The sequence below is a fragment of the Choloepus didactylus genome, chromosome 6, assembly GCF_015220235.1.
Source record: "Choloepus didactylus isolate mChoDid1 chromosome 6, mChoDid1.pri, whole genome shotgun sequence".
Taxonomy (NCBI): Eukaryota; Metazoa; Chordata; class Mammalia; order Pilosa; family Megalonychidae; genus Choloepus; species Choloepus didactylus.
In genome coordinates, this window is record NC_051312.1 from 142396189 (window position 1) to 142409431 (window position 13243).

The 13243-nt window shown below is 40.4% G+C and overlaps 1 protein-coding gene and 1 pseudogene across 1 annotated transcript; one reads left to right on the forward strand and one right to left on the reverse strand.

The window, feature by feature from the left end:
• The first annotated feature begins 1232 nt into the window (after window positions 1-1232).
• Window positions 1233-2220, forward strand: LOC119538838 (annotated as a pseudogene).
• A 9327-nt stretch (window positions 2221-11547) lies between these two features.
• Window positions 11548-12921, reverse strand: LOC119537383 (olfactory receptor 8B3-like). Its single transcript, XM_037839857.1, has one exon. It carries the CDS (start codon window positions 12490-12492, stop codon window positions 11548-11550), a length of 945 nt encoding a protein of 314 aa, XP_037695785.1. The 5' UTR covers window positions 12493-12921.
• Between the last annotated feature and the right edge of the window lie 322 nt (window positions 12922-13243).

Consider the following 13243-nt stretch of genomic DNA (forward strand, 5'->3'; position numbering starts at 1 on the left):
AGAGAGTTTCAAGTGTGAAGATTGAATGGTGGGGAAATCAGGGAGGGCTTATGAATAATTGAGAAGATAAGACAAACAGCATCCCCAGAGGAGAGGAGTTTCTTTAGAAGGCTGCAGATGATCTAGATATTTGGATAATAATGGAAGCATTTCACAAATAGTATTGACTATCAGACTGAGATGTAATTTATGCTTTACGAAGTGGGGACTGAAAAGGGAGAGCAATAAATTAAGCATGTTGTTTTAGGTTGGACACAGCAGTTGTACACAGTATAATTTGATAGATTTAGAGGAGTGAGTGAGAGATGGGAATAAAAGACCATTGTGAAATTCTGAATAAAAATATTCAGAAGCCAGGTTAGGTAAATAAAAAGAAAAAAAAAAAAAAAAAAAAAAACCATGGGAATCAAAGAAAAAAAGGATAACAGGAAAAAAGCAGTTTAAAGAAAATTTTCACATAATGCAATATCTAATTAGGTTTAGGAGGTAAGCAGTGGGAAAGAATCAGAGAGAGCTCTTCTATTTCAATTCTAGCTTGATCAATGGAAAGACTCAATGAGGCAGAGGCATGCAATTCCCAAAAGGCTAAGGAGACAAAGTATTACAGGAACAGCAAGAAATAAACTGCACAGTTTGTCCTGGTAATTATTCAGTCAACTCTCCAAGGCCTCACTGTCACACACTTGAGGGTTTGGGTAGCTGAACTCCTTACTCCCTCTGGGTAAGGGTTGGGAGGGGCTGCTGTGTTCTTAGCTAATATAATAGCACCAATCTCTAGGCAAGGCTCCCCAGAAGACAGATGCACCTCCCTGATGATACCAGGCAATAAGGACTTGCCTACCCACATCTACAACATGGCGCAGTATACTAGGAAGGCAAGGGATTCAAAATTCTGGAAGATATGCAAAAATTATATTCCAGTGCAAGATTTGCAATTCTTCCCTGTATAGCCATTATTTAGGGGATGCATTTCTTCAAATAATCCTTACTGTCCTCTATGTGCCTCACAAACATTGCTGATCTCAGAGGGAGAAAGATTCATTCTGAAGGAATACAGGGCAAGAACATGCCATGATAGGACAAAGCAGTGAATGAACACTGTGTATCTTCCTCTCACTTATGTGAAAAGACCCAGACAGTGCAGCCCAATGGATAATAATATTTCAGACAAGGTAAATAAATGGCTATCTTTTACATCTGTTAATGTCAGTTTTGTTGCAAGGGGGATAGCTAACCACTCTCTGTGTGAGAAGATGGCCATGGAGACAGAGAACTCCAACCAGACTGCGGTGAGCCACTTCTTCCTGGAGGGTCTGATGTACACAGCTGAGCATCTGAGCCTCTTTTTCCTCCTTTTCCTCCTCATCTATAGCATCACCATGACTGGGAATCTCCTCATTCTCATAACTGTGGGCTGTGACCCTCACCTCTGCTCCCCCATGTACCACTTCCTGGGGCACCTGTCCTTCCTGGATGTGTGTCTGTCCACAGTGACAGTGCCCAAAGTCATGGCAGGTCTCTTGACTCCGGATGGGAAGGTGATCTCCTTTGAGGGCTGTGCCATCCAGCTTTACTGCTTCCACTTCCTGGCCAGTACTGAGTGCTTCCTGTACACAGTCATGGCCTATGACCACTACCTGGCTATCTGTCAACCCCTGCAGTACCCTGTGGCCATGACCAAGAGGATGTGTGCAGGGCTGGCTGGGATCACTTGGGCCATGGGCGCTGGACACTCTGCAATCCATACATCCCTCACCTTCCACCTGCTCTACTGTGGGCCTCTCCACGTTGCCTACTTCTTCTGTGACATCCCCCCTGTGCTGAAGCTGGCCTGTGCAGACACCACCATCAATGAGCTCTTCATGCTTGCCAACATTGACATTGTGGCCGTGGGCTGCCTGATCCTCATCGTCACATCCTACATCTTCATCGTGGCAGCTGTGTTGCAGATCCGCACTGCCGAGGGCCGGCAGCGTGCCTTCTCCACTTGCACTGCCCACCTCACGGCGGTTCTTCTGTACTACATGCCACCTGTCTGCATCTACCTGCAACCTCACTCGTGGGGCAGGAGCTGGGGCCCCTGCTGTCTTCTACACAGTGGTCATGCCAATGCTCAACCCTTTCATTTACACTCTGTGGAACAAGGAGGTGAAGCAGGCTCTGCAGAGGCTTCTGTGCCAAGGCTCCTGAGAGTCTACAGCAGGCAGCCCGCCCCCCTGACTGGCAGTGTGACACTCTTAATTTGTCCTCCAAGAAAACAATGAGCCATATATCAATATGGGGAGGGAAAATCTTTCAAGTAGGAGTCAGTATAACTGAGTTTCAGCACAGCCACTAACTTCTTTTGCTTCCTCTAGCTAAGTGAACTGCCTCAATGTCTCATTCACAAGCTCTGCATACAACTGCGGGAGCGCACGAGTCCAAATTCTGCAGAGCCATCAACAAGCTGTCAACTCCAAGGAAGACGTCCGAGGAACTCCTCGGGAAACGAACTGACAACTCTGACGAACTCCTTAGGAAATGAACCGGCAACTTCGACGAGCTCCCCAGGAAATGCTTCACTGAGCAGCCGAAGAAGACGATGGATAGGCTTTTATAAAACAGGGGTTTATTTCGCTACACAGTTACAGTCTTAAGGCCACAAAACATCCAAGGTAACACCTCAGCAATCGGGTACCTTCACCGGAGGATAGCCAATGGCGTCTGGAAAAACCTCTGCTAGCTAGGAAGGCAGCTGGCGTCCGCTCCAAAGCTCCGGCCTCAAAACGGCTTTCTCCCAGGACGTTCCTCTCTAGCAAGCTTGCTCCTCTTCAAAACATCACTCCCAGCTGCGCTCTGTTTCCTCCCCCCACCCCGAGTCAGCTCATTTATATAGCTCCACCGATCAAGGCCCATCCTGAATGGGTGGGGCCACGCCTCCATGGAAACATCTCATCAGAATCATCTCCCACAGCTGGGTGGGGCACATTCCAAGCAAATCCAACCAGCACCCAAAACTTCTGCCCCACAAAACTACAAAGCTAATGGCATTTGGGGGACACAATACATTCAAACCGGCACAACACTATATTCTGCATACCCAGATATAAGGGTTCAGGTTTAGGAATCAAAGGGAGTTACATCCAAAAGACATGAGGAAGTTCAGTATAGACTAGACATATAGTTACTAATCTCATCTAGGTATTTTCTCCCGTAATATGTTGGATATATTATTTAAGTAATTCCCTTATATGTTAAAGTAAGTCTATCAAATATTTGTGTTTTTTTTTAGTTAGAGAAGTTTAAGGTTTACAGAAAAATCATGCAGAAAACACAACGTTGCTATATACCCTAATTATTAACACCTTGCATTAGTGTGGTACATTTGTTACATTTGATGAAAGAATATATGATAACTGTACTATAAACTATAGTCTGAGGTTTACATTGTTTTTATTTTTTGTTTTAATTTTTATTCTGATATCATATATACAAACTAAATTTTCCCTTTATAACCACTAGAAAAAGCTGAACTATTTAATGGAGGCAAACCTGAAAAAGCTAACAAAGCTATAATATGTAGGATCTCACTTTTTTAACATTAAATAATTTGTTCAAATACTTCTCCAGCTATGAAGACATTCACCAAAGTTAAACTGTATTTATGGTGAGTGCACCCAGCTCACTTATCCTAATTTAGGGGCAAATTTGACCACATAATCTATTCAATAACTTACATAACTACAATTATTTGGCTAGGTTATCGGGACCTAAAACCCCCTGAAAACACCACCAACAACAACAAAAAAGAAAGCTATAGGTGTTCAATGAAATATTCTGACAATATCTTATTGTATGGCTTGGGTAGAGATTACATTAATTTTTGTTTTATTTATTAAAACCTACATCATGATTTGTGAGGTTTTCAGTATGTATGTTATGTTTGATAGTAAAAAAAAGAAAAATCAGCATTTCATTTTATACCGTATTACTGTGAATTTTTCAAAGCTCAAAATTATCTGTCTTATTCTGAAAACAGAATTGTGATTATTTAATTTTTTCTCAGATAATATTTCCAAACAAAACATCTTCATCATCCTTAACAAAAAATTGTGCTAGTTTCTGGAACTTATCATGTTTTGTAAATTAAATGGTTTCTTGCAATTCCTGATGAGGATTTTCTAATAAATATAACCACAATTTATTTGCAATCACCAGCAATAAGAAATATTGAATGCAAAATTAAGTAACAGAGCTTAAAATCATTTTTAAAACAAACCAAAATTTTATAGCAATTGAAATCATAATTACATAAGCTAAGAGCTCTTTTCTTTCACTGATAAACTTAATATTGAACCAATTTGGGACCAAATTTCACCTTGCAATTTAAAATAGTTCAAAAATCACAAAGAAGTTATAATTTGCAGATAGCTTGTGCATTGTTAAGGCAGTCAGGCAGCAGCTAGTTTAGGTCCCTCTATAAGGACACATCAACTAGAAATGGACAGAAGTGCCTGACATGGGGAGACAGAGATGGGAGCTTCTACTTGGAGCAAGGACCATTAGAATTCCCTACCTGGTCTCCTACTGACACAAACTATAGCATGAAGCTGTGCACTGTGCTCCTTGGGCATCTGAACCCCCACTGCCTGACCCCCAGGGGCCCTTGTCCACAAAGGGTACAGCTCCCTTCTCATGTGTCTGCTGTGGCTGGCATCCAGGTGGAGGAGCAGCTCTTGGTTAGACTGTTGAAATGGAGCAATGAGTGCTATGTTGTCTCACTGGTCTTGCTGCCTTTCAAAGCAAGAGGGATGCTGTCATAGGAGAACCCCTCCACCTTTGCCCTCCAGGAGAACTTTTGGCTGCAATCTGCCAGAGCAATCAGACTGAAACTCCAACTGCACCATGCCAAACCTGAGCGGCCCACACTCAAGGCCTCAACCTGAAACCCATTTGCCAAACCTGTTTCTACTCCCAGAGGCTGGAAAGTTCTGTCCCAGTCTTTATTCATGAAGGAGAAACAATGAGAACTTTGGATAAAAGGCCATAAAAACTTTTCCATTAATAAATCGACCTGCAGGTTATGTCAAATCAATGTCCTGATAATATTTCAGTTCCTTTAAGGGACAGATTGAACTTTAATCCATGAGTACAATATAATAGGTTTCTGAGATTTCTAACTTGTTTTTTTTCCATGAGAGTTGGACCTTGGGATATTGCCCTTTTAAATTCATGGTACTTAATCATCCTAAAACAAATATGCAATTAATGTAATTAAGTTTTTATGTATAAAAACATTTTATATAGCCTTAACATAAGTTATTAAGGGGGTGAATGTAAATAAAACAAAGAATTTCCAATTTAATTTGCATTTATGAAGCACCCATAACAATAAGAAAGATATATATTACAATATCCATGCCTTTAAGGAATTCACTACTTTACAGATGCACAACTTACAAATATTAAATAGTTGTAAAATAAACATATATTCTGAAAACATTTCACACCTAATTTTGTTATTAAAATAATTTTGAAAACACTAGGCTTGAATTTTAATTTTAGTTACAAATATCATAAATGTGATTATAATAAAAAATAGATTATGTTTTTCAGGTAATACAGAAATATATATTCAACTTGGTTAGACACTGAAGACTGGTGTGTCAGTTTGGATGTATTATGTCCCCCAATCTCAGTCTTGTGGCTTCTATTATTGTGGGCACAGTCATCATATTATCTAGTGTCATTATCTTTATCTCTTATGCCTTCAATCTTTTCAATATTCCTCACATGCCAACTGCTAAAGGTTGGTGCAAAGCCTTCAATTCCTGTAGCTTCAGCTTAATAACTGTCACCATTTTGGGGGTAAAGACAAATGAATAGCAGAGATCAATGAAGGACAGATTGAACAGGAAAAGGTACAGGGGTGTGTGTAAAGGTAGAAATTGAGGCAAATAAGATTAATTACACTCAAATTCCCCACCACAGTGACAATATAGGTCACCAAGAAAAGAACAAACAGGGCAGCTGGAGCTAACTTAGCTGAAGAAATGTCCAAGCTAGGAGTTGAAAATGCAGCTTGGCTTCTCCTTGCAGCTTACAGTCAAATGTGACAGGAAAGAGATAAGATAAGAACTGAACCCTTGGGTACAAAGAAACCAGAAACTGATGGTTTGGAAAACTCTAGGCTTCCAGGAAGTGAGACCCCAGAGGAGAGTGCCCCACATGAGGCTTTAACCAAACATGGAACTTGACCACCATTTCAGTACAAGCCAGGATTGGAGATGGTGTTATCCAGAAAGGATATATGGAAAGTTGTATTGTCTGACAGTTTTGACCACTGTAGGCTGAATGCCAAGCCAACAGATTTTTTTGTGAGATCTGTATAGACAGAACCACTGCCAGTCTGGACTGGAGGGGATGGAGAAAGGACAAATTGAAGGAAAAATTTCTTCAAAGACACAGCCATGGAGGTTGAGGAACTAGTCAAGAGGCCCCAGGCAGGGGAAAGGGTGAGTTTGCCCCAGAGGCAGAGAGTGTGCCTTCCGCTTTGATGTTCAGGAAGAGTGCTGCTGCCCCAAGCTTCAGAGACCATGGAGCACATTTCCTGGGGATTGGAGAGAGCCTGGCCACCACCTCACTGTTCACAGAGGGGAGAGCTTTGCCCTGGAGAGGCAGAGTCCTGATGGCACCCCGATGTCTGAGGAGGGTGGGGCTGAGAAGAAGGTGGTCTCCCCAATGCGTGGATATGTTGGAGCACTCACATCAGTGTTTGGAGAGAAAAGAGCTGCCACAAAAGCCCTTGGAAAGGGTTGGACTCTTGCTCTCAAGCCCCAAGGAAAAAAAGTCATTGTATAAATGACTCTCAGACTTTGAAATCTAGTGGAGTTTGCCCTGCGAGTTTTAGGACCTGCTTCAGTTCCATGAACCTTGTTTTCAATTTCTCCCTATGGTAATGGGAACATTTATCTTATGACTGTCTCTCCTTTGTATATTGGCAGCAGATAACTTGTTCTAAGTTTCACAGGTCCACAGCCAGAGGAGAATTTTGCCTAAGGACAGACCACACCTGTGATAAGACTTTTACTTACCTATTTTTACTGAAAAGATTTGTTTTCATTTTACTGTGATGGAATGAATGTATTTTTGCATTTGCAAAAACATGTCTTTTTGAGATCCATGGGGTAGAATGTGCCGGTTTGGATATATTATGTCCCCCAAAAACCATGTTTTAATCCCATCTTGTGGGATATTTGGATTAGGCTGTTTCCATGGAGATGTGACTCACCCAACTATAGGTGATACTTTTGATTAGATTATTTCCATGGAGGTGTGGTCCCATCCATTCAACATGGGTCTTGATTAGTTTATTAGAGTCCTTTAAAAGGAGCAGACCCAGACGTTTGCTGATGCTTTGAGATGCTAGCCCAGAGTTTGCCCCAGAGAATCTAAGAAAGGACAAAATGCCCCAAGAGCAGCTGAGAGAGACATTTTGGAGAAAGCCATTTGAAACACAACCCAGGACCAGCAGATACCAGCCATATGCCTTCCCAGCTGACAGAGGTGTTCTGGACAATATTGGCCATTTTTCAGTAAAGGTATCCTCTTGTTGATGCCTTACTTTGGAAACTTTTATGACCTTGGGACTATAAATTTGTAACCAAATAAACCCCCTTTATAAAAGCCAGTCCATTTCTGGTATTTTGCCCAATGGTAGCTTTAGCAAACCAGAACAATCAGTATTTTTATTATTTATGGTAATGCTTAGGTTCATCACCAGGTGATGGTGCCCAGGTGTCTGGTCAAGCAAGCACTACCTTAACAGTTACTGCAAGGACATTTGTAGCTGGTTAATAAACCAGAAGGCTGGTTTATTAAATCATTGGTCAATTGATTGCATTTGTGGCTGATTAAATCAATGAAGGGAGTGTCTTCAGCAATGAGAGAATTCAATCAGCTGGATTTAATCCAATCACTTGAAGACTTTTAAGGGAGATGGGAGAGAACTTTCACTTGTTTTTCAGCCAGTAAGCCTCTCCTGGAGAGTTCATCAAAGACTTTTATTAGAGTTGCAGCCTGCCCTATGGAATTTGGACTCATACATGTCCACAGTTGCGTGAGACATTGTTCTAGTTTGCTAATGCTGCAGAATGCAAAACACCAGAGATGGATAGGCTTTTATAAAATGGGGGTTTATTTCACTACACAGTTACAGTCTTAAGGCCACAAAGCGTCCAAGGCAACGCATCAGCAACCAGGCACCTTCACCAGAGGATGTCCAATGGTGTCCAGAAAACCTCTGCTAGCTGGGAAGGCAGTCGGTGTCTGCTCCAAAGCTCCGGCCTCAAAATGGCTTTCTCCCAGGATGCTCCTCTCTAGCAAGCTTGCTCCTCTTCAAAACATCACTCCCAGCTGCATTCACTTCCCTCTCTTTGAGTCAGCTTATTTATATAGCTCCACTGATCAAGGCCCACCCTGAATGGGCGGGGCCACACCTCCATGGGAACATCTCATCAGAATCATTACCCACAGCTGGGTGGGGCACATTCCAAGCAAATCCAACCAGCACCAAAAATTTCTGCCCCACAAGACTACAAAGATAATGGCATTTGGGGGACACAATACACTCAAACTGGCACAGACACTTTTATAAAATCTCATATTTACAGATATCTCCTGTTGGTTCTGTTTCCCTAGAGAACCCTAATACATATACCATATTATTAGGAATTATTCAAAACTCAAAGGTATCCATCTTGTATTTGGGAAAAAATGTGAATTTTTTCCTTTAGATATTCCAAATGAGGAATCATCATAATTATTAAAAAAATCTGTTCTGGCTTCTGTAACATATTTTTTGTCATGTTTTCTGAATTAAACAGTGAACAGTCAAGAGTTCTTATAACCACATCATTTTAAACCTCAGGAACAATAATAAATATTGAATGCAAAGTAGATAATAAAGTTCAAAATCATTTTCAAAACCATCCAAAAATTTAAATAATTGAGATCATATGTAAATAATGTAGAGGCTCTTTCCCTCCTTGACAAATCTAATGTTGAAACAATTTGGAACTTTCCCTTTTAATTTCAAGTATTTCAAAATAACAAATAAGCCCTAGTTTGTAGAAACGTGCAATATTAAGCAGTCACACTGCAACTAGCTTAGATGCCACTAAAAGGAAACAACATCTGGAAATGGGGAGAAGTGCCTGATATGGGGAGACTGAGACTGGGGCATCTGTCTGGAGCAGGGACCACCAGGATCCCCAGCCTGGCCCCCATCAATAAGACTGTAGGACCTAAGGCTGCACACTGTGCTCCTGGGGGCCCTCAGCAGCCCCAAGGGCACTTGTCCACAATGGGTGCTGCCCTCTCTGTCTGTGCCTGCTACAGCTGGCTTTCAGGTGGTAGACAGCTATTTGGTTTTGCTGTTGAATGGAGTGCTACGTGCCTTGTTGTCTCATTTTCTCTTTCTCCTTCCAAAGCATGGTGTGTGCCGTGATACCAGACCACCTGTACTCTGAACCCCAGAAGACCTTTCTGTGCTAAAACATGCCAGAGGAATCAGACTAGTCCACCAACTCTACCTGACCAACCCTGATTGGCCAGTCACAATTCCACAAAAGTACCAATGCAATAGGTTTCTGAGTTTTCTAACCTCCTGTTTTCCTTGAAAGTTAACTTTAGAGACAATGTCCTTTTAAGTTAATGTTATTTAATCTACTTAAAAAAATGAAATTAATGGAATTAAGCTTTCATGTAAAATATATTTATATGCCCTTGACATATGTTAGATGGAGGTGAATGTAAAATGGAGGTTTTCTAATTTGAATTGTTTATGGAGAGGTATCTTATAACAAGAGGATAAAAAAGATATATATGACAATACTCATGTATTTTTTTAATTTTAAATATATTTTACTTCTAAATCAAAATATTAATAATTTGGACTCAGAGGTTATACAAATGATAATAACACACAACAAAGCAGAGTTTATTTCAGGGATGAAAGAATGGGTTGAATATTAGGAAATCTGCTAGCTTAATTCATCATAGTAATGAATCAGAGTAAAAATGAATATAGTGATAGAGCCTAGGAGACAGTTGATACAATTTAACATCCCTCCCTGACTAAAAGCTAGGAATACAAAAAATGTCTTTAAAAATAATAGTGTATTTACAGATTATCTAGCACCAACCAAGAGCAAACACTAGAATATTCATGTCTTTTAGGAAGGAATACATCAATTTATGGATCCAAAACTTCCAAGCATTCAATAGTTATAAGTAAGTTTCGATATTCTAAATTATTTTACTTCTGATTTTCTTTTATGCTAACTTCAAAAAAACCCAAGTTTTTAATTTGAACAATTTTAGTTATAAATATTATAAAATATGACTTAAAAAATAAAGTCATATAGGGTCTTTTCTTCAGGCTGTAAGAAGACCTGCATGTGCCCTTCTCAGGGGTCCAAAGGAAAAGGGAAAAAAAAAGTCTTTAGATTTGCTAAGTCAATACTAGAATATAAGCTCGAGTTGCAAATAAACCTGCTTACTTCACAGAATGGAGCCAGGGTATTTGCTAACTCATATACTATCAGGCAGTGCTGCTAAATATTATCTAGGATTCAGATCAAAACATGTCTGCCATGTCTGCAATTCACAAGGTATTTTCAATTAAACTCCAATAGTTGATAGACATTAACAATATATGCCTTATTTTATGTCTTTGATAAAACAAGCTCCCTTGGTCTCTCCACTCAGTATTCCTTGGAACCTACTCACATCTATAAAAGAAGAAGGTCTATGGGCATAGTCACTTGCTGTTTCTTGTGATTTCCTTCAAGCCTCTGGAATTGCATGAATAAAATATTAGCTCATTGTTTTAACGTTATGTATCCTTGTGGATTTCAATCAATAAAGTGATATAATGAAGTTGTTAAGAGAGAGGATGCTCAAGTCAAACTGCATTTAATACAGACTTCTCTACTTCTTAACAGTGAGATTTTAGATGAGTTATGGAACTCCTCTGAACATTTTATCCTCATCTTTAAAAGGAGGCTAAGAAAACAGCTAATACATAAGTTTGTAGTAGGGATTAAATGAATTAATTCACATAAAGTGCTTGGACAATGCAGGACACATGAAAAGAGCCTGATAAGATAACACACTTACCTTTTTCCTTTTCCACATTCCTATATATACAGAGATTCTGAACTGTGACAAAATGTCACCCTAGTATGCTTTATTCAATCACTGCAGAATGGGTCATCACACTGCAGGAGGAAAAAAAAGTTCAAACAGATAATGAAAAAATACAGATGTAACACATTCCTTTCTTCATGTTATTCTTAAACAGAAAAGATGTGAGAAGGAGAAACAATGGCGAAAATTGTGTGGAAAAGAAGACCTACTCAAACCAAAGTGGAAATAAATTAGTGCAGGAAGGCTCAGATTTCCTTCACTATGATAATAAAGAAATAGGCTAAGAAAGCTGCAAATAAATATATTGTAATTAACACAGTGACCCTCCTTGTCCTGAAACTACCTGCACAGGAGATCCTACTTATGATTGAAAATTTCTCTCCTACTCAGGGTCTTTCTCAGGGCAAGTTTAATGTCTTTGTTCCTCAAGCTGTAGATTAAGGCATTTGTCATGGGAACCACATTAGTATAAAAGACAGAAGAGATTTTTCCCTTATTCATAGACCCTGCAGAAGATGGCTGGAGATACATAAATGAAATTGATCCAAAGAACAGTAAAACAGCAATTATGTGGGAACTGCAGGTGCTGAAGGCTTTGGACCTGCCCTCAGTGGAATTGATGTGGAGGATGCTGCAGAGAATGAAACCATAAGAGATGAAGATGGTGAGACTGGGCACGATGATGTTGATGCCACAAACAATAAACACCACCAGCTCATTGACATAGGTGCTCACGCAGGAGAGCTGAAGCATAGGGAGGATGTCACAGAAATAATGGTTGATGGTGCTGGCGTCACAGAAGGTCAGTCTCAGCATGCATCCAGTGTGGGCCATAGCACCAGAAAATGCCATCAAGTATGAACCAAACATAAGGTTGAAGCACACTTTAGGGGACATGGCAATGTTATACAAGAGTGGGTTACAGATGGCCACATAGCGATCATAGGCCATTGATGTCAGCACATAGCACTCAGAGATGCCAAAAAAACAGAAGAAGTAGAGCTGAGCCATGCAACCCTGGTAGGAGATAATATTCTTCTCTGATATGAAGTTCATCAGCATTTTGGGTGTAAAAACAGATGAATAACAGAGGTCTATGAAAGACAAGTTAAAGAGGAAGAAGTACATGGGGGTATGAAGGTGAGAATTCAGCCCAATTAGAATTATCAAGCCCCAGTTTCCCAGCACAGTGATAATATACATTGCTAGAAACAGGAAGAACAGAGGGAGTTGGAGATCTGAGTGGTCTGTTAATCCCACCAGTATGAACTCAGTCACAAAAGAGTGATTTACAGTAGCCATCCTTCTATGGGTGATCTGTGGGGACAAGAGAAAAGACTTACATTAGAGGACAACACAGCTCTTCCCACCATATGTTCTCCCACACGAGTAGCCTCTACAATGGGAATGCCTCAGACTAGCCCAACATGGACCCATAGAATCTGCCTTTAATACTGATAGCAAATAACAAAAATTCTCATTATTAGAGTGCCTAAAACTAATTATACTAAGGAACACTTACAACTTACCCCATGGTGTGAAGACAAGTGCTGCCATAGGAGAACATGACAGCTGGAAAAACCAAGGGAAAAGAGAGAAGGAAGATGGACCAGGGCAGAATCCTTCTCTCTCATCTCACCATCTCTTCTTTCACATGAACACCCCTCAGCAATGAAAGTGAAGGATGAGACCCTGACAAACTGGAGCTGCCTCTCATGAAGATTAGACATTGTTGTGTGGGAACCATGAACATTGTTTTTAATTCAGAACTAAAGGAAGTGTGTCTGGGAGAAGTCCAGTAGATACCCCAAGTCACAGAGTAAAAGCCACTTATGAAGAAGTGAGAGTTGCCTCCCTGGAGAGGGAACCTTCACACTGAGATATGGGAACCTGAGGGCCTGTGTCTGAACATTCCTAGCTGCCCTCTCATTTGGATTCTTGCACCTGACTCACTTGTGTGTCAGGACTACACAATTTTATGGGAGACAAAGCAACATTTCTTAATCCCTGGATTTCTAACTTAAAGTAAGGAGGACATATACAAATGAAATTT